This window comes from Pyxicephalus adspersus, chromosome 9 (genome assembly GCF_032062135.1).
Source record: "Pyxicephalus adspersus chromosome 9, UCB_Pads_2.0, whole genome shotgun sequence".
NCBI lineage: Eukaryota > Metazoa > Chordata > Amphibia > Anura > Pyxicephalidae > Pyxicephalus > Pyxicephalus adspersus.
Genome location: NC_092866.1, coordinates 18,569,964 through 18,597,486, shown reverse-complemented (window position 1 = coordinate 18,597,486; position 27,523 = coordinate 18,569,964). Strand labels below are relative to the sequence as shown.

Here is a 27,523-nt window from a genome sequence, read left to right as displayed (position 1 = left end):
GTACATCATGAGAAAGAAACAAAGCACTGATGAACTCAGCAACGCCAAAAGACCTGGACGTCCACGGAAGACAACAACGGTGGATGATCACAGAATCATTTCCATGGTGAATAATTTCCAGTGTATGTTATCCCGCTACGGGGTCCAAGTGTGTGTGTGAATGTCTCCCTGCCACGGGTTCATATACATACACACAAATACACAAATATACATACATATATATATACACACATACATATACACACACACACACACATATATACATACATATATTAACACACACATATATTTTTTTTTTTTAAACACATGCCCAGGTGTGGACCTCACGCGGAATCCATGGGTTTCATATAATTTGAAATGAAAGTCACGTGTTGTTTAGGGGTAAAAGTCCAAAGACCCCCACTTTCCTTTTTAGGTTTCCCAATCTTGAATAAGATGAACCTTAAAAACCTTAAAACAATTGGAAGCTTATTCCAGCTCCTTTTGTAAACTTTCTGGCTTTAGGATATTTATGTGTGTGGCAGCCCCGACAGCACGGTGGGGAAACGGCCGTGTGAAGCGCGCGGCAGCCCCGACAGCATGGTGGGGAAACGGCAGTGTTTTTTAGCGTTTAAAGGCAAGCTTTACAACGCTAATAAAAGTGTATAAAAAAAGCATATAAATACAGTAAGCATACTTAAATGCGTTTTTAAAACCAGTCCATGCAGCTCCTGCCTTACCTGTGTCTTCAACTGGAGCGGCTCCCAACTGACTCTCCTCAGAGCTACACATCTATTTATAACCCTCCCAACTGTCATGGATAGAGATCCTCCAATCACAGGTGACTGCCCTTGGATTGAAATTGTCCAATCACAGGAGAGAGGTTTTGGATTGTTGGGGTGGGGGGTACCAATGTGTGTGCAAGTGTCACACTAACAGGGGTAGCAGTGTGACATGGGGTACCATGGAATGTCACCCCAACACAGAGTCCCAAGTGTTTGTGGGTCACTTGGGGTTAACAGAAAAACATTTAAAAATGCAGGAAAATGCTTCCATTGATTTCAATGGGGCAGTTTCCATCGTTTTACTGACTCTGCTCAGAGCTACACACTTATTTATAACCCTCCCAACTGTCATGGATTGAGATCCTCAAATCACAGGTCAGTATTTTTGGATTGAAATCGTCCAATCACAGGCTTTGATATCGTCCAATCAAAAGGCCCACCTCATGGCACCCCCTGTCACACTGTTACCATCCTCGTCAAATCACAGGTGATAGGTTTTGGATTGTTGGGTGGTAGCAGTGTGACGGGGTGCCATGGCGTGTCACCCCAACACGGGGTCCCGGTGTGTCGCTTGGGGTTAACGCAGAAAAACACCAATTTACATGCATTTACAAAAACCAGCCCATGCCGTTTCAGCCTTACCTGTGTCTTCATCTGGAGCGGCTCCCACCTGACTCTGCTCAGAGCTACACATCTATTTATAATCCTCTCAGTTTGGATTATAACGAATTACCCACAGTTACGGACGGGTAAAGTTTTTGTACCAAGTTAGCTTAATTTATAAAAAAGACAATTCTGTAACATAATAATTAGATTGTATTATATTATCATTATACCATGATTTAGAGATTGAGTTGGCTAGCTCGCTGCCTTTAGCTCCCATATAACACTCCATTCTAGTACGACTGTTCCGCTACTTTCTGCACTCTTGCACGCTCAATAAAGTTTTTTGAAAGCCGTGAAGCATGCTGGGAGGAAGGGAGCCAATCAGCGAGAAAGAGCCGGAGAGCGCGAGGAGATCGCTGTGCAGGTATGGAGGGCTGCAATATGAGGAAAGCGGAGCAACGTGTGGTGTCTGTGTGCTGGCCGGGGGGGAGCTACAAAGTTCGATGCCCCGTCCCTTAGTTATGTAGTAGAACTCCCAACATGCTGCCAAGGACATATTGTTTCCTTTTTTTAAGCTGTGGGAAGCTGTTGAAGCGGACCTGTCATATTCGTGCAGTGATATCCCTGATATGTAAAATGAAGTCACAACACACGGTATGGGGGCTCAGCGTCTTTTATAATCCGGGTGCCTCCTCCATAATGAGATGCAGGGCCATGCTTTTCTGTACTGTCTATGTTCATATCACTGCACACGTGATTGTAGTCACTGACATACAGAGGCTGCTATGGCCAAACTGAGAATAGGGCCCCTTTATCCCTGATCTGTAGAGCAGAGCTTCCATCCTCACTGGTTACAAGTTGTAGGCTTCCAGATCTAAAGCCGCATACACACGTGCAAGTATTGTTATTGGAAAGGATCTTATACGGTAATCGGCCCTGAGCCGATTATTGGGCGAGAACCATCGGATGTGTGTACGTAGCTTTAGAAAATGCTGCCAGGTGGCTACCATATTCAGGCCCCTGGCAGTGGTAGTCATTGTTTATAGGACTTATGGTTCAAACACCTAATGACACAAATGCATGAGATGCTACCATATCTGAGCCCATCTGTAGGATCTGCAATCTTCACAGAACAATGGCAGCTCACATCACAGATCCCGGGCCAGACAGATATAGAAGGAGCACCAAACCACTTCAAAAGTGTACACAATATCTCCAGCAAATGCAGCCAAAAATGTACTGGACCTTTCATTGGGACTTAAAGCGGGAGTAAATCCATCAATACACATATGTTCTTTCATTGACACTGCCATCTTCTCCTTTCTGTATCCTGATCTTTGGCCATCTTGATTGGCTGGGCCAGGATGACAGAACCCCAGTACAGGAGTTCGGGATCGCTGGGTATCCTGTGCAGCTCAGTGAAATCTGCCAGCCTGCAATCACGCAGATAAGAAATAGTTCAGAAGGCCCATCACCTGTATGCTTTGTAATAAACACCTGCCTGAATTTTCAAAGTGGGACTTTAGTTCCGCTTTAATAGTTAGCCTTAAAGTGGAACTAAAGTTCAAAATTTGTGATCGTACAGGTCTTTATTGCAGGTAGGGACGTGTGGTGTCCCTTCAGCAGTAAGATTTACTTACCTTCTTGATTGCTGTCCTGTTCTGTCTACACTTCCACAGCACAGTGTAGGAAACCAAACTACCCGCTACTTCCTGAGTGACTGCCAAGACAGATTAAATTCCTGGGTGACTGTGGGAGCTACAGCATCTTTGCCAGGCTGATCAAAATGGCCAAAGATCAGGATACAGAAGAAGAAGATGGCAATGCCAATGGAGAATCAGGGACGGAGGAGTGTATTTAAAAAAGTGGCAGTCAGGGAGGTAAGGTTATTTTATTGCATAAGAGATATCTCTTGTCTCTTCTGCAATAAAGGACCTGCCCTGATCACAGTTTTTTGAAAAAATTAGTTCTGTTTAATTTTAAAAATATTCTGTATAAAATGCCCAATTTTAGAAGCACACTAGTGTAGCAGTAAAAACCCACGTTGCTTCCCACTTGGGAGTCTCCCTTTCTTGGAGACAAGAAAAGTACGTGGGAATCTCTTCAAACTTCGGATAATTCTGGTATAGCCTAATAAGTGTCCCATTTGGAATATTTTCTCTATTTGTCTTGTCCTAATGACAAAAATATGCTATCTATTGAGTGGCGATCAATAAATTGCCATACCACCCATAATTTATACATAAATGAAGAACAAACAAAATAGAGAATTCCTGCCAAGTATCAATAAGAAATATACAGAAGACCTTTAATAAATACAACAAACATTTTTTTAAACATATACTAAAAAATGTTAAAAAAAAACATATGATAGTGTCATATTCAACTAACAGAGGAAAACTATCCAACCCTATCAGATATTTCCTGATGCAATTCATGGATGAAACCGCTTCTTCAGGGGATAGATGATAATAGAATTGTGTAATACCTAATAGACTTAATATTGTTTCAGCCTAAGCATAAATACACTGATTAGGATAGCTATACATTTATAAAGATCTTATGTATATATTTCTTATTAATACTTGCAAGGAATTCCCTACTTTGTTTTGTTAGTTTTGTAGTATTGTTCTAATGACAACCATTTTTTTGTCAAATTGTCCCTATTTTTATTTAAAAAAACAGTAAGATGATAAATTCCTCCAGAGGGGGCAGAGATGGCAATAAAACCCTAACAGGGCCCTTGGAAAAAAGGTTATGGCATTATTATCATTAGTATGTCATGTTATCTCACCTGCCTGAACCAATGAGCAGAGCAAATTACAATTTAGTGAAAAGTAGGAGTCGTCTCTTCTGCATCTGCTGTGTGGATAGCAAATATTATTATTATTGTTATTATTACACTGTTTTTATATAACACAACATATTACGCAGCACTTTACAAAGTCCATAGTCATGTCAGTAGCTGTCTCTCAAAGGGGCCTACAATCTAATGTCTGTATCTCAGTCATATGTCTATCTCAGTCAATTTTTTGAGGGAAAGCCAATAAACCTAACTGCATGTTTATGGGATGTGGTAGGAAACCCCAGCAGACACAGGGAGACCTGTGACCTAGTGCTGCAAAGGCCAGTGTGCTAACCAAGTATACAAGTGAGTATTGCTGTACATATGAAGTGCTTCATTTGCTGTACATATGAAGTGATTAATTCTTCCTGATAATCAGCTACATCCTTCCTTTAACTTGTATTATTTTCTAATCTACATAAGAGTTGGAATTTTTATGTGGTTACTGTCCGGATTACTATAATACAAGTATGCATGAAAGTAGCTAATGTATAAATGTATTTCTGAGACAGGTAATCATGATCTTTCAGCTTTCTCATTGGTTTAAACGTTCTGAAAATACTAACATAATGCATGTTACAGATCTACCCCCATAATGGACGGCGAGGGGTTTGGAGAGCTCCTGCAGCAGGCCGAACAGTTGGCTGCAGAGACTGAAGGAATCACAGAGCTTCCTCATGTGGAAAGAAATCTTCAGGAAATCCAGCAGGCTGGAGAGAGGCTCCGTTCCAGGACTATGACCCGTACCTCCCAGGAGTCAGCCAATGTTAAAGCGTAAGAACTAACCTGACCTAATTATATGCAAAACGTACATTCAACAGATAACTTGGCTTCAGCAAAAAATTAATACCAATATGCCTGTTGTCTTTAAACTAAGGAAGAAAAGTGGTTTGTGAGGCTGTTGTGATAGCAAATGGCTCAGACTTTGCTTTTGTCCCATCTTTAGGTCTGTTTTGTTGGGTTCCAGAGGTTTGGACATTTCTCACATATCTCAAAGACTAGAGAGTCTCAGTGCAGTTACAACATTTGAGCCTCTTGAACCAGTGAAGGACACAGATATCCAGGTGAGTTTGTGCCTGATAAGTCTAGCCTATATGTGTAAGATTGTTTGTTTGTATTGTGCATTATATATATAATATATACATACATATATACACACACACACACGCATCGCATTTGTTGTTTGTGGTCCTCGGCCATGAAATGTACACATCCCAGAGATTTATCAGTTGGGGCCCTATAATAATGACTTTTGGTACGTCTACAATAATAGTACATACAATGCCCACCTAAAGGGACCTTGTTTTTAAATGTGGAAATACTGAAAGTCCCCGCACTGCGCAATATTTTTGTGGAGTGTCAATGTTTTTGTGTCTTCTGCTGGACTCCTTGCTTCTGCCTATGTATTTCTGCATCATTACTGTTACTTCTGCTGATGTATGGGCTGATTGAATCAATAAGCATTATGGGGAACCTGGAGATTGATATTTCTGAAAGTGAGGTTGCTAGAGAGACTTCAAGACATATCTTATTTAGCAGTGCAGGCAGTGGGAGAGGTAGGCATTTACTATTTTTATGTTTATTTTCACTGTATTTTTGGTGACTGGGTCTCTTTAATAGTAAAAGAGCACAATGTCAAATGTGACATGCTTTATATCAAGCTGATAAGCCAGGTTGCTTGTTGTCATGAGCCGTAGAAAACTGTTTGGTGGTGGTGCTACACTGGCTTCAGTATTTTTCCCAGGGAAAAAAAATTTAAGATAGGTGGGAAGAAGCGGTAGGTGGGTCATGGCCCTTGTATTTGACCCAACTCTTTAGTAGTTGAAAAGTGCCAGCTGGGGAGAACATTGGGCTTGTTATATGCTGATCTCTAATATTGGATTTTTCTTTCAGGGATTCCTAAAAAATGAAAAAGACAACGCACTATTTGCAGCAATAGAAGAATCCCGTAGAAGAGTGAGTTTCTCTCTGAAACACAAACTCAATTTTTCTTGCAATAGAATTGTTACTGTTTCCTAAAGCGGAACTAAACTTCCTAAACATTTGCATTTAAAACATGTCTTTGGTGGTATTTTTCACAGTAGCTAGTGTGCTTTTATCTGCACGCATCTTAAACTTCATAAACAATCCACCATATGGCTGCTGTCAGGGCTATTGACATATGCAGTGCCAATACATTAGCAAATTGTTGGCTAAGAAAGTGCTGTAAATTATAGAATGGTTTAGTTCCGCTTTAATCTTTAGAGAACTTGAATTGATGTTGGATATATTTGCTTGTACTGTAGACGTTTGCCATGGCAGAAGAGTACCACAGGGAGTCAATGTTTGTTGAGTGGGAACAGGTGAAACAGAGGATTCTCCACACACTGCTTGCATCTGGAGAAGATGATTTGGGCTTTTCCCAGGAAGCAGAGGTTTGTCATCTCATTTTAAACTCCGAAATTGTCCACAATTACAAGGTAAATAAATACACTTTTAACTTGGTTTCTTTGTTGCCCCTTTAGACAAGTTACATCAGTGAACTTGGACCCCCAGGTCGCAGTTCTTTGGATAGTGTCGAAATGGCATATGCGCGACAGGTAAGTAGAACCATAATAAAAAAGGATTGCACTTCCTTTGAACTAGGTCTGTGTTTCAGAATGAAAACTGAACCTGGACATATATAGGGAACATACACACAACCTGGACTAAGTGCTTGACAGGGGCAGAAGTACAATAGTCTGCAGTGCTTACGCTTGTACTTGTGTGCATCTTTGATAGATCCCTATGTAGCCCTATTAAAATCTTTGGGGCTGTATTGCACAGGCATGGCCAGAATGGTGCTAGATGTAAACAAACTGAAAAGACAGTATGCTGCCCTGTGTCTGAGATTCCAGTTCTATTAAACTTGTATGTTTAGGACTACCTTGGCAATGCTGCTAGTTTGATTGCTTTTTTCTATATGACAATTTGATTTGTTTTTCTAAATAATGGTCGCCACTCTAACTTTAAATAGCAGAATAAACTGTATTGTTTTGTTTTTTTTAGATTTATGTGTACAATGAGAAAGTTGTGAGTGGAAACCTACAACCCAGTCTTGTGGATTTGTTCACAACAGTTGCTGAAAAACTGGATGACAAGGTACAAATCTAACACCAACTTCATCATATAGTTCAGAACCATAAAAGGCTGAAGATGATATGTTGTATGCTTTTTATTGATTATGAGTTCACTTCTCAGCTAAACTATTTCATGTAGTGTACTGTACTATAGTAATCCTCTAACCCTCCAGCTCTTGCTCCCCATTTTCTTGGTAATTTAAAGCCAAACTGAACCCACCTATTCTTTTGCAGCTGAAAGCAATTCTTTCTTAGCCTCTACTGGCTAGGCTATTGTACCAATTTTTTTAGCTTTATTATTGCAAGTTGCTAACCTAATGATTTATGTTTTTTGCATGGGTTATTCAGGTTTCTGTCTGGCTTCAGTCCTGAGTTAATTATCATTTTCAGGTTTAGGTGCACAATGGTAGTTCCCATAGGTCTGGTATAACAGATGCACCTTCAAAAAAGTGAAAGGAAATTTCTGTTTGGTTAAATGCTCTCATTTGCTTTTTTGAAGAACCAGTTAGGGTAGATGTAAGAGAGTGGCTATTGCAAAAAGGCCTAAAAAGTCTAAATACCTCAGGGCTGTCATATTGTCCTTGCTATATTATTAAGTGGTATCTCAACAAACAATTGGGTTGCTTGCCTGTTTAGAGTCACAAATTAGTGAAGGAAGTGTTAGGATAAACACCTGAAGCACATACTAACATCATCTAATTTAGTAGATTGTTTATCTCGGTGAGGTTATGTACATAAATGTGTTGGATAATTAATACTCATGCTTTCTCTTGGTCTCCCTACAGAATGTATCTGATGTTTGGTTGATGGTGAAGCAGATGACAGATGTCCTGCTAGTTCCTGCCACAGATACACTGAAAAGTCGTTGCTCAGTCCAGATGCAGACTGAATTTGTAAGACAGGCATTAAAATTCTTAGAGGACAGGTAAGTTGGATTTTAATCAGCTATTTATTAGACTAATTTCTGGTGTCATGGGTCTTGGCTAACATTTTATTTAGATTTTTGTCTTGTTAAAAAAAAATTAAAAAAATATCCTAAGTGATCAATCCTGAATTACATTTCTGACCCTAGAGCAGTGTTCCTCGACCTTTTAAAAATGAGTGAACCCCTTGAAATAGTTTTCAGGTCCTCAGGGAACGCCTTCTATAATTACTATATCCTCAACTTTCTGTACATTAGTGTAGAGATCAGTAGGAAAAATTCCGCTTACATTGCTGGTTATTGGGAAGAATGTCACCCTTACAGATAGCCAAAAAGATCACTGATATCAGTTACAGTAACACGAGGAACAGAAACTGCTCATTGTTTTGAATGAACCTTAGGGTTCCATGGTACCCTGGTTCAGAAACACTCCCTTAGATTGTATCTCCTTTGCCGGGCTTTTATTGCTGCATGTTCACCCACTCTATTTTGGTTTGGTGATCATTGTCATTGAACTTCAAGTGAGGGGAAATATACAATGTTGTGGTTGCCAGATCATGAAGTGAGGGGGAGTTATCTGGAGCCATTATGACAATTGTGTGAGAACATATTCGCTTTAGAGAAATTTTGTCTCATCTCTGTTGTAGCAGCGGGACAGGGAGTGAAAGGAAAGTTGCCTGAATAAAAATATAACCTGTTTAACATTTAAATCATTTACATTTGTATCCAAAAAAAGAGAAAAAAAACATTTTGGGTTTAGGTACAATGTATTATTTTTTTTTTTGTGAATTTTGTTCAGTTATCGGGACTACACCATGAAGAGCGTGTATGCTAACCTACAGCAGGCTCAACTGGGAGGAATTCCTTCCACTTTCAATTTAGTTCGAAGCTTCCTTAATATTAGGCTGCCAGCTCCAATACCTGGGCTGCAGGTGGGTAAACCACATTGACTTGCAATAAAATACTTGTGGTGTGGCTAAACAGAGAAATTATTTTTCATTTTTTTTCCTCTGCCTTTAGGATGGTGAGCTGGAGGGCTATCCAGTTTGGGCACTTATCTACTACTGCTTACGCTGTGGTGATATCTCAGCAGCTCAACAGGTGGTAAACAGATTGCAGCATCAGCTGGGAGAGTTTAAGAACTGGTTCCAGGAATATGTACACAACGATCGCAGGTAATGGAATAAAACTTTCATTCTTTTGTGCTGTATTTTTGAGACCTCAAAACATGAATTGAATTGCAATGCAGTTTTTTTTTATTTATTTTTTTTTTGTAGGTGTTAACTGAACAAAAAAAACTTATTAGAATATGTTTTCTTGTAAAAGTAATAGATTTACTAGCTAGTTTTTTTTTTTTTTTTTTTTTTTTAGATAACAACTTAGGGATTTTTTTTTTTTTTTTTTTTTCAATGGTTAGGCTACATTAAAAGACAGAAAACAAACTGCGACTCCATTACAGAAGAGCTGTGCGTTCAAGTACAGACCCTTATAAGAGGGCTGTATACTGTTTAATTGGTCGATGTGATGTTGCAGATAATCATAGTGAGGTAGCAGATAAAACAGAAGATTACTTATGGCTGAAGGTGAGTTACTGCTGCATTCTCTACCTATTTTTTTCCACATTGTAGTATGCATATATGATCTTTTAGTGGGTATGTTCAAGATTGCTAGTAGAATGATTAACAATTTAAGATTATGCAGAGCCAAGCAATAGTAGTGCAACTATCATGTGACATAATAACATTTCTTCCATTGAAATTCTTCCATTTTATTCTACAATGGTAATGCTTTGTTTTGGATATCTGAAGTACTCTCCAGGTCTAAAATGTGTATTTTAAATAGGTGAAAAACATTTTTCTTTGGAAGAGAATTAAACTAGCTTCCTCAGCATTATATAAATGCCTTTTCTTACCTCCCCTGCCACTTTATTCAGCCCCCAGAAGCAAAGAGAATGTGTGAAATTTCCAGGTATGGAGAAGCCTGTTGAATAACATAGGCATTCTGAACTTTCTGTTTGTGGAGAGGTTTACCAAGGTAGCATGAAGCTGTAATTATGTGTTGAGCTGTACTTATTATATGTACGTGTAGACTTTTGGATATTACCTGTATATATGGGTCTATAATTATTACCTGTATACCTAAAACCATAGACCTTGTATAGGGCTGCAGTTTCACCTGATCAATCTGTGCTTTACCTAGTTGAATCAAATTTGTTTTGATGATGACACCAGCAGCTCGGCTCAAGACAGACTGACATTACCACAATTTCAGAAGCAGCTTCTTGAAGATTATGGTAAATATGAGTAGGGTCAAATATACATCACACTTTTTTGGGTGGTTATGAAACAAGTTCCATTTCATATTTCTCGTTTCCCAGGCGAATCACACTTTGCAGTGAACCAGCAGCCATTCCTGTATTTTCAAGTACTTTTCCTCACTGCTCAGTTTGAAGCTGCTATCGCCTACTTGTTCCGTATGGAACGGACTCGGTGCCATGCTGTGCATGTCGCATTGGTTCTCTTTGAACTCCGACTACTACTAAAGTCATCTGGGCAGAGCGCACAGTTATGTAAGTACTATTGATACCATGTCTGTTAACTAAAAGAAAGGCCCTCTATGATAACATTTTCTACCTTGTGTATGATGTTACTGTGACTTTAATATCTTTTTTTTTTTTTTTTTTATTTCTAAGAGCCATCCATCTCTTGATGATGAAGTTGTAGTAAATCAATAGAAAATATTTTATAGAAACTTGTCAGTCTTTATTAGACTTGGTATATATTCACTTGTTTTGAACAAAACTGATATAAGGGGAGCATTATGGGAGCTCTTTCACTGCATAACATCTTTCTTATTATCTACATCAAGATTAGTTTGTGTGATACTATACTCCTTCATTAAAAAGGATAAATATAGAATTTCATGCCCCCAACTTTTTCATACATTCCTCAATTATCTGATTCATTTATTTATTTCTGCAAGGAGTACATGTATAATGAATCAGAAGACATTAATGTGGCATTGATGTTAACCTTTAGTGCACGTATATTCAAAGTGTCAGAAAAAAAAGAAAGGGGGGGGTGTGAAAGTCAAGAAAGAAAACCAATAACTAACTTAAATTAGGTGATGCTACATAAAATGGAAAAAGAGATATTATTTTTATCATTTATAAAAGCCAGACTGGGGGTTCATATCCAGTTACCTTCAAACATACGCTGATGTCTGCTCGAACATTTTGATAATGCACTATTTTATACATGGGTAGAGCCTGCACAAAAAATTCCCATACAGTGAAAAAAAACATTACCCGAAGTCTCAATCTATTCCATCTGGGCAGGGGGTTAGGGCTTCAATCTGCATAGTACAGTTTTCTTGGCTACCATTGATAAGATTGAAACAAGTTTTTGCATCCCTTTGTAATCTTTGCAGATCAAATGTTCCAAAAATTGCCTTCTCGGGACAAAGATGGGCAATTCACCAGATGTTCTTGGGCATATTTCATCACTGAGTTCTAAAAGTGCCTAATCTTGGGGTAGTCTCATAACATGTGGTGTGGATCTTGCTTCAGTGGCTGCATATTTTAGGCAATTGGGGAAGCACTGGTTCCCACCTGGAAGGAACAGAGGGGGCAAAAAAAAGGCCCTGGGGAAAATCCTATGTAATCATCCTATATATTAAGGAGGAGATTTCCCTCCAAGCCTGCCTAAAGTCTGCTAAAGTATCTACTGGTGTCCTATTAGAAAAAGGTTCCTTCCATTTGCTCAGTGCCCTCTAACAGTCTGCATAGGTAGTTCTATATCAGAGATAGACCTCGCCCACCATCGCCTGTCTGGGTGGTTTTGGTGCTGATCTAAAGGATTAGTCCAGTCCCATGCTGACAGGTTATTCAGGATGGCAGAGATGCGCAGTTATGTAAAGAGGATACAAAAAATATTCTGTTTCAAAAGAGAGCAGTTTACAGGTCACCGGATAAACCAAGGACTTTGCCCTCAAAGGCGGAAATATGGGTCAGTGGACAGTCTAGAAATCTAATATCGAGGGTTACCATTCCTTCAGGATAAGCAGTATATGATGTAGGCTGAGCTGGGGTATAGTTTGCAGGTCTAACCCTGAGTTTGCATAACAAGGCATGCCACGGAGCCAATCCTAAATGTTATCTACTAATGGCTGCCCAACTACAAAGCTCCACATCTGGGAAATTGAGGGTGGCTTGCCCACTCAAAAGTTCTGAAGATTTTATAGAGCTCCTTTAAGCGTAGTGTCTTCAAAATAAGGAGTAACACTTGAATGGTGTATTTGAGGTTTGGGACTATGATAATTTTATTTAAACTAATTCTCCTCAGATACAATAGGTTAGGTTGGACCACCCCAAAAGTTGTTCCTTCACAAAACTCACTTCACAAAGTTAGGTTTTTGGGGATTAGAACTACCAGGTATTGCAGCTTCTCCTCACACCACACAAATGGATTTTGACTAATCCAACAAGTTCTAACATAGGCTTTAGACTTATCTTCAATTCTTTATTTCCTGAGATCTGAGCTGTGTTGCAGATTTCTGCCAATTTTCCAGTTTAGCAGATTTTTTTTATTAGCATGTCATACAACTAGGTCTGAAATATGGGTAAACTATTATTTAGAAATAATTATTTGTGTATTAGTGTTGTGTTTGTAATATTGTGTTAAGCAACTTTTAATAATGTTCATGTTTGTTTCTGTGCAGTAAGTCAGGAGACTGGGGACCCTGTTGGTATTCGGCGCCTAAATTTTGTCCGCCTCCTAATGCTGTACACTCGGAAGTTTGAGTCCACTGACCCACGAGAAGCCTTACAATACTTTTACTTTCTCAGGTGAACAGAAACATTTCAATTCAGGCTAGCACTGGCTACATCCTGTCTAAAATAAAGATTTGATCATAAGGGTTTACACATATAATGTCAGGCTTTGTTGCAATAAAGAGCACATGTAGCCTAATGTTTTTTTAATTTTAGCATTAGCAATAAATAGAAACTATGTTGAATTTTTACTATGACCCCACTGGTACCCTATTTGTCCTTGTTATTCTCTTACTGGAGCAGAGCATAATAGAAAATTCAGCATTTTGCATTTGTAATTGGAACAGGAAGATAGACAAGATGTTGTATTAGGAGGTGCCTTTTAGACATCCAAACTGTTTTGGGGAGATTTATACTTCTATGCTCCCCTTTACTGTGCTCAGCTCATTATCATTATCATTAACATTATCATTATCATGGATAATGAATGTGTGATATCGCATAGGTTGATGATCTGCTGTTCCGAGTGCAGGTTTGAGTAAAGATTATGCAGAGAGCTGTTTGTATATCAGTGCTGCAGGAACAGACACTTGCTCTTTCAGATGTAATGGATGCTTTTTCCATTATCTATGCCTTGCACAAGAATTATGGTTCTCAGTAACCTGGCTTTCATTTTAATAAGTAAACCAATATCTTACAGGAATGAGAAGGACAGTCAAGATAAGAACATGTTCCTGAGATGTGTAAGCGAACTTGTAATTGATAGCCGAGAGGTACACACATTACCAATTTTTTTTGACACTTATTTGAAATTCCTGTATGTAGCAAATGCCTAATGTTGTTTTGCTTTGTGTTTGCAGTTTGACATGCTTTTGGGGAAACTAGAGAATGATGGCACCAGAAAGGTAATTAACTTCATAAACCTGCCCCCTCCAAAACACTTTAAATTAGCTTGAGATGTTGCACTAGCAAACAAAAAAGTTTTTATATTTTGCTTCGAATACCTGCTGGTTTCGCCTAATTTAGCCTGTGGAAAATCCCTTGTGCCTCATGACAAATTTTCACCTGTTGTCCAACCACTTACGCTGGTGACAGTATCAGGGGCTTATTGCTTGGCATAATATTTTGGTATAATTATGTCAACATTTATTATGTACTGTAATATATACTGGATTGATTTAATTGAGTTTTCTTTCTTTGCAGCCTGGTGCAATTGATAAGTTTACAAGAGACACAAAACCAATTATTAGTGAAGTGGCATCTGTGGCAGAACAGAAGGGCTTGTTCGAAGAAGCAGCTAAATTGTATGAGTTGGCCAAGGTAATGTGTGTTTTTCATAATGGGTCATTTAGATAGAACTTTAAATGCATACTTTGAAAGAAAAATGAAATTTGCATGAAATTGCACTATTTTCCTGTGGCCCATTCCAGTGTTATTAATGTGGAAGTTGGACAAGTTGTATTGAGATGTAATCAAAAATGTATGCAAAAGTTCCTAAGAAAATTAATCGTTGTATTTTATGGTAGGGGCATAAAATGTAATCCATTAATAGGCAATACATCTGAACTGTATAAGAAGAGGCAATAAACAGATGGTTACCATGTTCTTTATTCAGTTTAAAAATGTCCTATCCTTCCTGTGCTTCCATATTTAATATATGCACTTCAAGAACTTAAGGAATTATTTTGTCAGATTTCCTTTCTTTTTAGATTATAAAGTATTGGGGAAATTGTCACTGGTGTGGGACAGGTTTTTTTCATATTGCTTTTTAGAAAAAAAACATGGATGTCTTATTTGCTGCATCAATACATACTGTTGGGGGAACAAGGCCTATTCCTTCCTATATCCTTTGCACTACAAAAAAATGCAGCCTGCACTTTTTCTGCATTGAGGTCTGTTTTAACTTGAGTTTTTAATTGTGAAGTATAGCACAGTACCCAGCAATGCTCCCAATATCCAGTACATTCATGTGTGAATTGCCCTAAGCAAGTCATTTACTGGATTACTTGCACTTACATGAGAAAGGAGGTTTTTGGGAAAACAGTGCATGTAAAGCCATCCAAGCACAGTTGTCCCCAGTTGAATTTTTTTTCCTCATTGCAAACAATTCAAAATGCCATGCAGGTTAGCTATAATTGTTGAAGTCCTATTACCTAGATTTTCAGTTTGTGGCTTTTTCCTCTAGAATCCAGACAAAGTTTTGGAACTGACAAACAAGTTGTTGAGTCCCGTGGTTGCCCAAATCAGTACTCCACAATCCAACAGGGAACGTCTGAAAAACATGGCCTTCGCTATTGCCGAGAGGTATGAATCTACACTTCTTGTATCCAATGTTTTAAAAATACAGTTGTGAGCTTTTTAGATAGTTACATTGCAACATTTACCAGCATATAGTATACAGGGTAAAATAAATACGCATAATGGATATTAGACTCTGTTTTGAAACATCAGTAGGGACCTTTTTGTGCAAATAAATTTAAAAGATGAATAAATGAACATTTTTGTATTACAAAGCATTTTATTAAACTGCTAATGCATAGTTTCTGGTAGGGCAAAAAATGTAAATCTTTTCCAAAAGCTAATAATTGCAGTTGTCCAGGATTCTATATGTAGATCTGACTGTCACACTAATACATTCTTCTAATAAAAAAGGCAGCTGCAGTATCCCTGACAGGCCTGAGCACTCATTTAGTTATTATTAAATAATGGAGTTATTATTATTATATAGTGCTGTACAATAAATCAGGGTTGCAGATACAAACAATTACACAGGAGGAGGTGTACAGAGTGATTTAGTTATGGTTTTGGGAGTAAAATTGACAATCTGTTTTAGTAACACAATTTTCTTTTTCATCTAGGTACAGATCGCAGGGAACAAGTGCTGATAAATCTATCAGTTCCACATTTTACCTGCTGTTGGATTTGATGACATTTTTCGATAGTTATCACACCGGTCATATTGATGTTGCCTTTGATGTAAGCTGGCAATAGGATACAATTGTGTTTTAAAATGTATTATTTGCTTTGTTTTAGTGTAATATTAATGGGTAAAATATAGACTTTCTTACCCATTCAGCTATTTTTAAAAAATACTGTATGCATGGTTTTCTTGAGCACTGCAATATTTTCTCATTCTCTTAGGTGGACTGGCTTGTACTAAACTGACTATAGTATCTTCAGCTCAGCATAAAAAAGCTGTACTTTTTAGAGCTTTTCTTGAAATCATTTGACAGCAAAGCCAAGTAAAGGAAATTTGCGCATAAGCTGCCATCAAGACCTCTGTAAGAAACACCAATAGATCCTTGCAGAAAACTGTATAATTTAGCCTCATGTTGGTCAGCAGAGAAGCCCATTAGATTGATTGATTGTTTGGTAAAACGGTTGGGGACATGTAAATACATAAATACAAATATAACTTGAATGTTGGATTTTATAGTTTTCTAACAACCTGTTTTTTTTTTTGTTTGTTTTTACTTTCCTTAATGACAGATCATTGAAAAACTGAAGATTGTTCCTCTAAGTCAGGACAGTGTGGACGAGAGAGTAGCTGCTTTCAGGAATTTCAGTGATGAGGTAAGTAGTCTCTTACTACAGTGTTCTTTTACATCTTCACATTAATTCTAACACTCCCCAACCTTGTATTTTTTTCTTTTTTTTTAAGAGAAACATTCTCCCCTAAATTTGCAATCCAGTTGTGATTTTTTTAGGGTTGCTTATCCAGCACCTCGGATGTCAGTGCAAGAGGACATCAATGAACAGTCTCCCAGAGCCTCCAATAAGTAATTGGAACAATGAACTATCAGTGGCCTATCATGCATTTCACCTAAATCAACAAGTAGTCTCCTCTCCTAAATACTAGCAGGGCTGGACAGCCAGTAGAAAGTGTCCATGTCTTACACTACATGCACAAAACATGGTTTTCACTTTACGTGTTCTCCCTGCAGCAAATGTTCATGTAAGGGTCTCTCAAAGTGCACAAAGGGTTTGATTTCTATCATTTCTTGCAGTACATTGGGTTAATTGTTTAGTTGGCTAAATTTACAAAAGCGATTGAATATTTTGCTGGTGGCAGCCTTGTGTCTGGGCTGGCCTGTGTTCACTGAAAGATTGGCCAGGGCCAGTTGCATTGAAATAGGGACATTTAAAGTGCATTATAAATGACTAATTAACGTACATTCAGAGACGTAGGTACCCAAACAAGTTTCTAGACCGCCTGCATACCAATTTACCCAGTGGTTTTTGCCAGTCTTTTCTGTGTCTTTCTGATTATGTTTTTCCAGGGGCCTGACTAAGCCCCACCAGCTGTCCTGTAAAAGGGTACCTTAGTGGCCAGTAAGGGCACTATCCTTGTGAAAGCTGTATATCTAAAAGATATACTTGAAGTTACAGGAAGTCAAAAAGCTTTTCTAGCCAGTAGGCATCTTTTGTTGTCTGCTTTTTGGCTTTTAAAGATTTAGAGGTTCATCTTGGGGCATCATTGTTCAGTTTCTGTCAGTCCTGATAATGAGATGAAATCCCTAATACTCAAAACATTTAGCTTCACCAGATGATTTAACATTCATTTACTTCAAATATGAGACATTTTTTAAAATAGGTCAGGGCTACAGAGTTCATTTTCTCATGTACAGAGCAGTCATGTAGATTTACTCCCCAATTTTAGAGGTATGTTGTCATGAGAGAAATCTGCAAATTTGTACTGCAAATTGCACTTACCTGCCTGTCTGGTTTCTAATCTATTGTCTCTGACCTGGAGGAAGTATAGTGATAACAAAATGTGACTTTTATTTTGTTCCTTTTACAAATCTGTGATTTAAAAGTATTACAGCTGGACACAGCCAGTAACTAGCATTTCAAGCCCATTTACGCCAGTGGGCCGTGGCAATGCATAGTATGTCCTTGCAATATTAATCATTGTGAGTAACGCACCAATGCACATGCATTGTGGGGTACTGCAACATTTGTGCAGCATGTCTGATTTTTGATCCATCTAGGTTTTTTAGGCACCCCTTTCAAATGATGCAAAAATGCAAACTTAACACATGCATGTTTTATTACACTGCAACAGATTGCCTTGGATTAGGATTTAAGATGCCTTAAGGGGCCCCAAGGATGAAAACAAGGATAATGGTTGATTATAATTTCTTACTTGTTTTAGGAATAATGGTCACCAATGTTTAGTAGATGTAATTTGTTTCATTAATTTATGAAACACCTTAAGAATGCAGCCAGGGTGTCTCAGAGACTACAATTTTTCCTATAGAAACCTTAATTTTTGGGAGATACCATGTTGTAAAGTCACAGTGGTAAAAACAGTTATTAAATAAGTGTTGGGAATAAATGTTTACCTCTGTGTACATTTGTATTTTAATTTGTTGTAGGAGAGAGGGTATTCTACTTAAGCTTTTGGCCTACCTTTACCCAAAAGATTTTTTAAAGGTGGACTCACAAAAACAGAAGACACTGTAGATACCTTAGTGGAATGATTTTTACTGATTGGGATCTCAAAACAGCTACCCAGGATGTATTTTATGTTTGTGTGTAAAGTTTTTATATATATATATATAATATAAGCAACTGTATACAAAGTCTGGTAATATCTTCTGAGGATGATTGGCAACATTTTGTTGCAGAATTCATTCCGCATGATGGTGTCTTTGTGTCCACTGGACTGACCCTTCTAGTGTTATGTGCCAGGTATGTAGCAGAAAAAAAAGTCTTGTTCATTTAGAATAAGAACTGTTTTCTTATATAAATGTACATTCAAAAATTACTGTTCAACTTTATTTTCTTTAGAGTACTCTATAGCCTTATTAGGACTTCTGTTCCCAACATCGGCATTATTGTCACCCTTGTTCTAATTCGAATTCAAAAGTTACTAAACATTCCTCAGCAATGGCAAATTCATTATCTAGGCTTGTGCCAGATCACCCGTGTCTGCCTAAATTCTCTTTACTTGGCAGGTCTCGTATTACATGAAGCGTAGAGCTAAACCTATTGCTGGAGGCTATACTAACTAACCAGCAAAAGGAAAGTTACAATGTTCTTGTGTTATCTTTGTGTAATCTTCGTAAACAAGTCTGTGTATGATGATTTAGGTTTTCACTCTCTTTGGACTTTTTCACATTGTATAGTGTTAGAACCTGCAATATAAAATAGTTCTAAATCTGATTTTATGTAATTGAAAAAGACTAAATAGTCTATAAAATGGCATTTTTTATATATTTGTGTACAAAAAAAGAAGTGGAATAATCTGATACTACCTAACCTCAGATAAAACAAAACTTCAGCAATAGCTTGATGCACCTACCTTTGAGTAATAAATACACCTATTTCTAAATGTCACCATAGGTACTGAAGTATTAGTGGAAAGAAAATTTCTGACACAGTTAGATGGAAAACTGGCTGCCTGTTAGCAAAGTTTAAATGACTGTTTTAATTTGTATTAGTTACCCCTGCTCCTGCAATACAGGACAGGGAGCTGAAACTATTTTGCATAGGTCTGCACAGAATTACTACTGGAAATGAGAAAGACTATCAATAAACACGCACAATTAAGAGGCTTCAAAGGGAAGAATTTATGAATGAAGCTGACTAATTATTATTCAGGCTAACTAATTCAGGGGTCATTAAAGCAAGCCTGTAATGAGTATTGGCTAAGCTAATTAAAGTAACTGTAAACCCTAACAAAAATGTATCTACTCCATTTTGGTCCATAACCTACCAGAAATGTTATCTAAAACAATTTTAACAGCTAACAACCCTCTGTTCTTGGAGAGAGGGACCTTAGCTACTGATGCAAAATATTTTAGTTTTGCTTTAGGATGTTTTCAGCAGAGTTTGGGATGATTTACCACTAGAAAACCTACCCCAAGAACTAACACAGTATTCTTCGTTAAAAAACCTTTTGAAAGCACTCAAGAATTTAGAATTTTAGAATTTAAACTAGCAACATACCACAAGCAATGCTTTGGAACCAAACCCTTTTGTATACGCTCCTGTCCCTGTTCTGTCACAAGCTCCTCTATTTTCTCCATCTTCTCTTCGTTGAATCGATCTGACATCTTGGGATTGGGATTACGTAACTCCCATGCTTGCCTTCTGAGGTTTATTTAAGCCCAGCATCTGCAAGGGAAGCTGGAATGCACCAGGTATAATCAGCAAACAATACTAAGCTGCTTATGCACAGCTTAGCAAATTTTCACAGACGAGGCAGCAATCAGACAAGTAATTTTAATTGTAGAAATGATATCTCGTGTTCCTTTTTTGCAATATTACGCCAGTCTGATCAGTTCTGTTCCAAAAAATAAATTGAGTCAAATATTTTTGAAATATCCAAATATGAATAAAATGAGAAACCCACAAGCCAAACTTTAGGGCACAAAACCTATTTGATAGAATGCAGAAGTAAATATAGACAACCCCTGATAAAACATCATCCTATCTTGAGGGCCCAATCTATGTTGATAACTATAATAATAAGCCTCTGGGAGGGGTGAAGCGGACCTACATTTAGTAAGAACTGGCACATCCTACAGGTTGGTGTGGTGGCCCTGTATCCCACCCCACAGGTGAGAGCTGCTGGAGTGGTGCTGGTATTCATATCTAGTCAAGCACATGTGCTTCAAATCTACCTTAATTCCTAACTTCTGAAATATGGAGCACCTCATCCATCTCTTAGAGCAAAGGATGAGGTTTTTGGTTGTCTAGCATTTCAAACCAGTTGTACAAGGGGGTGCTGAGAAGTTCCTGGCATTTCCCCCTTCCAGATGAAATAGAAAGATGAGTGTGGGGGCATATGACAACCTAAAATCTTGGTATGTAACAGCGCAAATAATCAGGTCGTCTTAAAACTGTCTTCTTTTAGTGAGAAGCTATGATGGCAGAGGCACAAGCAAGTTTTACGTCGTTTGAGTTACGGGCCGTCATGAAGTTTTTGTTTCTCCAGGGAAAGTCGGCAAAGGACAGTCACACGGAGAAGTCACAAACACTGGGGGAGAAGTGTCCTTCCTACAGCACTGTCCAAAACTTGGATATCTCTCAAGACTGGGCATTTCACCATTGAAGACATCAACTGACCCGGCAACCTGGGATGCTGTCCATGGGCTGAAGACCGGCAAATATCCACAAAAAAGATAGCCCAGATACTTGACATCTCACGGAAGCGTGTTGGGTTTGTTATCACCACTATCCTAGACATGCGCAAGCTTTTAGTGAAGTGGGTGCCCAAATGTTTGAACAGTGATCAGAAGAAGGAACGGGTTGAAGCATCCAAAGCTTTTTTGGCCCATTTTGAGGCTGCACAGGACTTTTTGGCTAGGTTAGTGACTAAGGATGAAACCTGGCTCCACATCTATTATCCTGAAACCAAGGAACAGTCAAAGGAATGGCGCTACAGCGGGTCCCCGTGGCCGAAGAAGTTCCGAACCCAGAAATCGCCCAAAAAAAGTCATGGCTTCTGTCTTCTAGATCAAAGACGGTATTCTGTTGGTGGACTACCTACCTCAGGGCTCTGGTATCACCGGACAGTATTATGCTAACCTGGACCAGCTGAAGGAGGCAATTAAGATGAAACGCTGTGGAAAGGGATCCTTTTTTTTTTTGCAGAACAATGCACCTGCGCACACGTCCAATGTTGTGGCTGCCAAATTGAACACCCTGGGTTTCCAATTGGTCTACCATCCCCTCTACTCACCTTACCTGGCCCTTCGGACTATTATCTGTTCCCGAATTTGAAGAAACCCCTTAAGGGACAACGTTTTGAGGACATTTCTGATGTCAAAGATGCTGCTGAGAGCTGGTTTACGGCCCAACCAAAAGTTTTATTTGAACGTTATTTGCATTCTAGAAAAGCTGCAACTACGCTGTACCAAGTGCATCAGTCTCGGTGGGAATATGTTGAATAAATGTGTTATTTCATAACTCTGGCTCTCTTCTTTCTGGGCAAAGACAGGAACTTCTCAGCACCCCCTTGTAAACACATTGTATTTCTGGCAGATCAAAACAAAACCTGTCCAGTTTGTTTGAGATAAGGAGAGGAGAAGATATTAAACACTTCATGTTATAGGATGACAATGGTACTCCTCCACCGATACAGTACAGTGAGTGATCAATGCCACTCAACAGGTATTTTTCTGTATTTGCAATGAAATTTAAATAGATGGAACAGTAACACAGTATTAATATAGCGCTGACATATTATGCAGCGCTTTACAAAGTCCATATTCATGTCACTAGCGGTCTCTCAAAGGGGCTCACCATCTTAATGTCCCAACCATAGTCAAGGATGAGAAAATGTGCATGAACTGCTAAGATGTAATGAACATCTGCCCAGACTCTAATTATATGATACAAAATATAGTTAGTCTATATATTTTAACAGAACCCCAAAACAATATTATATTTGCAGTGATTCTTGGTTCTGGTTTTCACTGGTTAACCAGACTTGGCAAAGGTTATTAACAGATAAAAAAAAAAAAAAAGTATATCCAAATCGTTTTTATCCCTTCTGTTTTTATGCAAACCTTTTTTTGCATAGAGTGAAGACAAATGTGTTCGAGACTAAAATCCAGTATGAGATTTCCTCTTTCTGTTGTATCTCTGGAATTTCTAATGGTACACAGAAAAAAGACAGGATCTTTTCTGTACCCTTTCCAAAACTTTCCTTTTTAATACCTTGATTTTCACTGCAGTTTGTTTTATTACCTTTTACAAAGTTATATCCTTAGCGCTGTAAATAGGTATTGCAATACACCTCCTCAAAAAATTCTTCTAGTGAGTTTTGTCTTTTACAGCAAAACCAAATTTAGTCCCTTAAATGCTTTTAGACCTCAACATATGCCCCAAAGGCAGACAATATAAATTTTCCATTAACTTTCCCAGATCCTTCCAGTGTTAGTAATTTGCTTTCTGTCTGAATTGCTCTTGATGAAGATTTTATCTGCTGAAAGTATTGCAGTGGCATGTGACCCAAACAACTATTAATTTTAATTAACAAAAGCAGAGGAGTTCACTACTTATAAATACAATGTACGTACGATGAGGACAAAAGTACAATAAAAAAACAAACCATTATAAAGATTTGAGTGACCTGACAAAGTAGCTTATAGAACTAAAGGAAATAACATGTGACTAACAGAAAGCCCCTATTTGCTTTTATCCATTTTCTTGTTCCCTTTCCCCTATATCTCTATGTCAATGTTACTAATAATAAGATCAGGTCATGGGTAATAGTGACATGCCCATGCTGACCATAAAGACCACAGACAGCTATTATGAAATATAAAGATTTTTAGGGCTCTGATTATTAACCAGGGAATCTGACATTCCCTCAAACATCCCTTGGTGGTAATCTTCCAAATCCATGTGTTTCAATGGCAGTAGATGATTCCCACCAGGAAATGTTTGCAGACTGTCAGATTCCCTGTTTTAAAAACAAAGCCCTTATTAGTTCAAGTCCATCTCAAAGTGATTTTTACATAAAGCTGATCTGCAGGCAGTCATGGTAATGTAGTTACTGTATGTGCTAAGCAAAAAATACATCTTTATTTATAATTAATGCACATAATTTAACCAATGCACATACATACATTTGACTCCGTACAGATTTCTTGTACAGAAAATTCAGATTGAGAGTTAGACACAGAACAGTAGGGGCCAATCAGTAGTGAGATATAATGTTCTATCTTACCAGCCTTCAAATGTGAATGCTGTATTCAGCTTCTTTTTTTATTTGTTTTCACCTGGTGAACCTACCAATAACACACTTTGTACTAGACTGACATCACTTGACAAACTGTACTGTATCTTTAGAGGAGCACCATGTGATTTTAGGATGGGAAGTGTGTTATGGCTACAAAACACCTTCCATCAGGATGGATCCATGAACAACGTCAGATTCGCATTGACCAATATTCATCATAAAGTTCATGTTAAGTTTGGGCGTCAGGGGTGTGAGAGGTACTTCACCACTGCCACAACCAAGACTTCTATTAGAAACTTCTGGGCCCCATACTAGGTAAACTTCCTGTGGCCCGGTACAGAAGTACATATTTTAAGGACATATATTAATGACTTCCTAGGGTAATTATGGACATAGTAAATTAAGTTGCGTATCCCACTTAAGTTGTATGGAAAAAGTAAATGGAATATTTTTAATGATATTAAACTTGAAACACTTGTATGGTATAGTCTGTATTATGTTATAATGGAAAATTCCCATGCCTGCTAATTATATTAGGTAACTATCTATAAATTTAAGCAGAAGAGAATGAAAATGACGTAAATTATAATACAAAAGTATGCTATTCAACTAGCTTATTTTATGTAGATAATATAGAATTAACTAAATTGTAGGTCTGTTACTGTAATGATAGACCATTGGCTCATGCATTATAGACTTGCTTTGTTTTAGTTTGGAACAGAGCAGGTAGATGTTGTACAGGAAAGATACGCAAGCCCATTTGATGAATTCCAAAGTCTGGACTGATGGTCATTGCCATTTTTAGGCTCCAGCCCACTAAGCAGACCAGAAAAATCTTCAGAATGTGTTTATGTTACAGCTGATCTCTGTCTAGCAATGTAAATGCTATAATGATTTTCCAGAATTTTGTGGTGTCCGGAGACTGAAAACATCCATACCGGGAATAGGGTAGGTGAGTTCAGTCAATAATATCTATTTAATTTACACTCCGTTTAGCAATTGCTTTTGCATTTCAACAGTTAAATGATTGGCGCATCACAAAGCGCTACTACAATTTTTGGGAGATGCTTGTAAACAGGGTCATACGCTGGCTTTTTATCTCATCGTAACTTGGCTGTACATGTTGTAGTCATTACTGGTATTTCTCAACTGAGTTTCTGTAAAACCCTAGGGTTCCTCCAGAGGAGGCTGGGGGTTCCTTTAGCAATGGGCAACGTGTGTCTCTCAGAACAATATAACAGGTACCATTTATCTTTTTTATCTGTAAGGGTGACATTCTTCCCACTGGCCACTAAACTAATGTAGGGTAGATTGTTGGTATAGTAATTATAGCAATAGTCTCCTGAAGACATGAAAGTTATTTCAGGGGTTCCTTCATGTTAAAATGTTTGAGAAACACTGGAGGGCTCATCGAGTGCACTGGTTTCCAGCCATTTTTCCCGCTAGCAGCAGCCTTTCCCATCTAGAAAAGTCTACTAATCACCTGAAGAAATATCTATGATTTGACACACCAATAAGCCTGAAATGTTCCTTAGGATGATCTTCAATCAAGGGATAGGAAAGAACTGTTGAAACAAAGGTTAAGTGTGTAAGGTATTTTATGCGTTAGTTACAATAGGTTTCTTATCATCCTTCTAATCAGAACGTGTATCTGGACTAATTTTTTTTGACCCTAGGCTGTGATATTCTCTGCAGTTTACTATGTGATATTTTGGTTAGTGATTTACAGGTTTGGTTCCTGCTGGTTTTCCTGAGTATAAAACCCCCTTCTCTGAATTTATTGAGATAGGATGCCAGGAACTCAGTCTGGGGATGACATGGCTGAGAGCAAAGTTGAGACTCCAGTGGACAGCGCTCCATCCAGTGGAAGGTTCACCATCCGCTCACTCATCAGTAATGAGGAAACCACCAAATCTCAATATGGGCAGCAAGAGTCAACGTATGATACATTTAATCCCAATAACCTCACCCATACCAATACTTTCTACATGAGAACATTTGGATACAATACTATTGATGCCGTTCCAAGCTATGATCACTATGCTAATACTGATGTTACTGGGCAGGTGAAGAAGGTCAGTCCTACATTAGAAGACCTTCACTCTATCCTAAAGGTATGAAATTGAGGGCTGAGAGCATTGTTTTATATGCACAGCACTTTTTATCATGTGTGGAACCAAAGGTTTTTTTGTGTTTAAGTTAAGTGTAAACCCAAACTCTCATACCGTCTTTCACATGTTTATGATTTTAAAAGTAATTCTCAATCATTTTCAAACTTTTACCATATTTTTGTAACACCTGGTGATCCTCATATGTTGGTCCTTGTTCAGACCCTTTCTGGAATATTGTGACAGTGCTGTTCCCATCTTACACTTGTGTTCTTGCCTTGGCTTCATTGAAATGTAAAGATGGATAAAAATGTGAAAACAAGTGTTTTATATAAAAGTAATTAATTTTATATACACACATAGGGGTCGATTTATAAAGCAGTAAATCTGACAGTCGAAAACTTTCCTGGTTGAGAATCGACTACTGCCATTGAATCACATGAACCTGGAAGATTCTTCACCAGAGAATGATCAGAGTCACTGCTTTATAAATAGACTCCACTGTGCTTTATCAAACAAAATGATATCCAGTAAGAGTCTAGATCTACATTATTACTTATGGGACATTTTCAATGTGAATGCGCCATGAACATCTAGACCAGTGTTTCACAACCAGGGTTCCTCCAAAGGTTGCTAGGGGTTTCTTGAGCAATGAGCAATGTGTGGACCAATTCTTTTTTGGCTGTTTGTAACAGTGGCATTCTTCACACTGGCCAACTGGTGGGAATCAATTACTGCCATTCAAACACAAGGACCTCGAAGATTCCTACAAGGATTTATAAATAGAGCTTTTACTGTGTTTACATACTAATATTGTCCGTCTATCTAATGAAACTAGTTGGGCTCCCCATACACAGCTTGTTACTTTAAATCAATTGGGATAGCCAGGCATTGTAGGCATAAGAAAAATTAAACTGCAAGAGTTCAGTGTGCTAGTCATCACTCGAATCCTAAATCTCTTGGTCCACATTTTGTTCTGCCTTTTGAAACACATGTAGCAAAATTCATTAAGAACTGAAGTCCTGTATACATTATTGTATAATATGTAAGCTGACCCTCAGGTCATTTTCAGTCTTGGTGAGAAACCACTTTGTGCAGACCTTTGCATGCACTCGCAATGCAGTGGGGTTTTGGAACGGTTCCCAGAAACGATATATTGCTATAAGTCTTAAACAAAATTTGACTGCATGTGCACAACTTTAACCTTTAAATAAGCCATACATCTAGCAACATGTATAAGAGGCTGCAAAGGTGCTAGCTTTGAGTAACATTGCAAAGAAATGCCATACAGTCTAATCAGACTGTTGCACTATTGCCCTATTGAGACAACACAAAATAAAAGTTTTATGCTACATATTCTACAACACATGGCATGCTTGTGGCCTAATAAGGTGCATTGCCATTTTTTTTTTTTTATTAGTATACTAACACACCTGGGGAATGCATTGCAACACCAAAATTTCAGCCACCTCTATGTCTTGCTGCACTGCTGTAAAAAAAATTAAAAAATCTTGTGAAATTTTGCATGTCAACTTTGATGCAGTAATATACTAGAACTCATCAGATTGATGTGAAATAATCTTTAGAGATGCATAAAGATATTATAATTAGCATTCACTGCTACATACACCGGTCAACACCAATCAGTATGATTACAATTTTTTATTCTAATATTCGATAGTAATGCAGAATACTATAAAGCTTCATAAC

The 27,523-nt window shown here is 38.1% G+C and overlaps 2 protein-coding genes and 1 long non-coding RNA gene across 3 annotated transcripts in view; 2 read left to right on the top strand and 1 right to left on the bottom strand.

The window, feature by feature from the left end:
- Positions 1-1,688, bottom strand: part of LOC140338553 (uncharacterized) — a 6,958-nt gene extending 5,270 nt beyond the window's left edge. Inside the window, exon 1 of the long non-coding RNA XR_011922269.1 lies at positions 1,601-1,688. This is a non-coding gene — a long non-coding RNA (uncharacterized lncRNA). The remainder of the gene's footprint in view (positions 1-1,600) is intronic.
- Positions 1,129-16,647, top strand: NUP93 (nucleoporin 93). The gene is given in 20 exon segments (XM_072422807.1): positions 1,129-1,513; positions 4,798-4,989; positions 5,162-5,279; positions 6,109-6,171; positions 6,501-6,629; positions 6,720-6,794; positions 7,243-7,335; positions 8,099-8,238; positions 9,035-9,167; positions 9,256-9,410; positions 9,653-9,818; positions 10,435-10,528; positions 10,613-10,804; positions 12,955-13,081; positions 13,707-13,779; positions 13,867-13,911; positions 14,210-14,326; positions 15,192-15,310; positions 15,865-15,982; positions 16,496-16,647. Coding segments are annotated over 20 exon segments (2,403 nt in total). The 5' UTR covers positions 1,129-1,388; the 3' UTR covers positions 16,625-16,647.
- An 8,853-nt stretch (positions 16,648-25,500) lies between these two features.
- Positions 25,501-27,523, top strand: part of SLC12A3 (solute carrier family 12 member 3) — a gene marked incomplete in the record, with an annotated part of 31,677 nt that continues 29,654 nt past the window's right edge. The window contains 1 exon segment of the mRNA XM_072422806.1: positions 25,501-25,819. Within this exon segment, the coding sequence (XP_072278907.1) occupies positions 25,523-25,819 (297 nt within the window).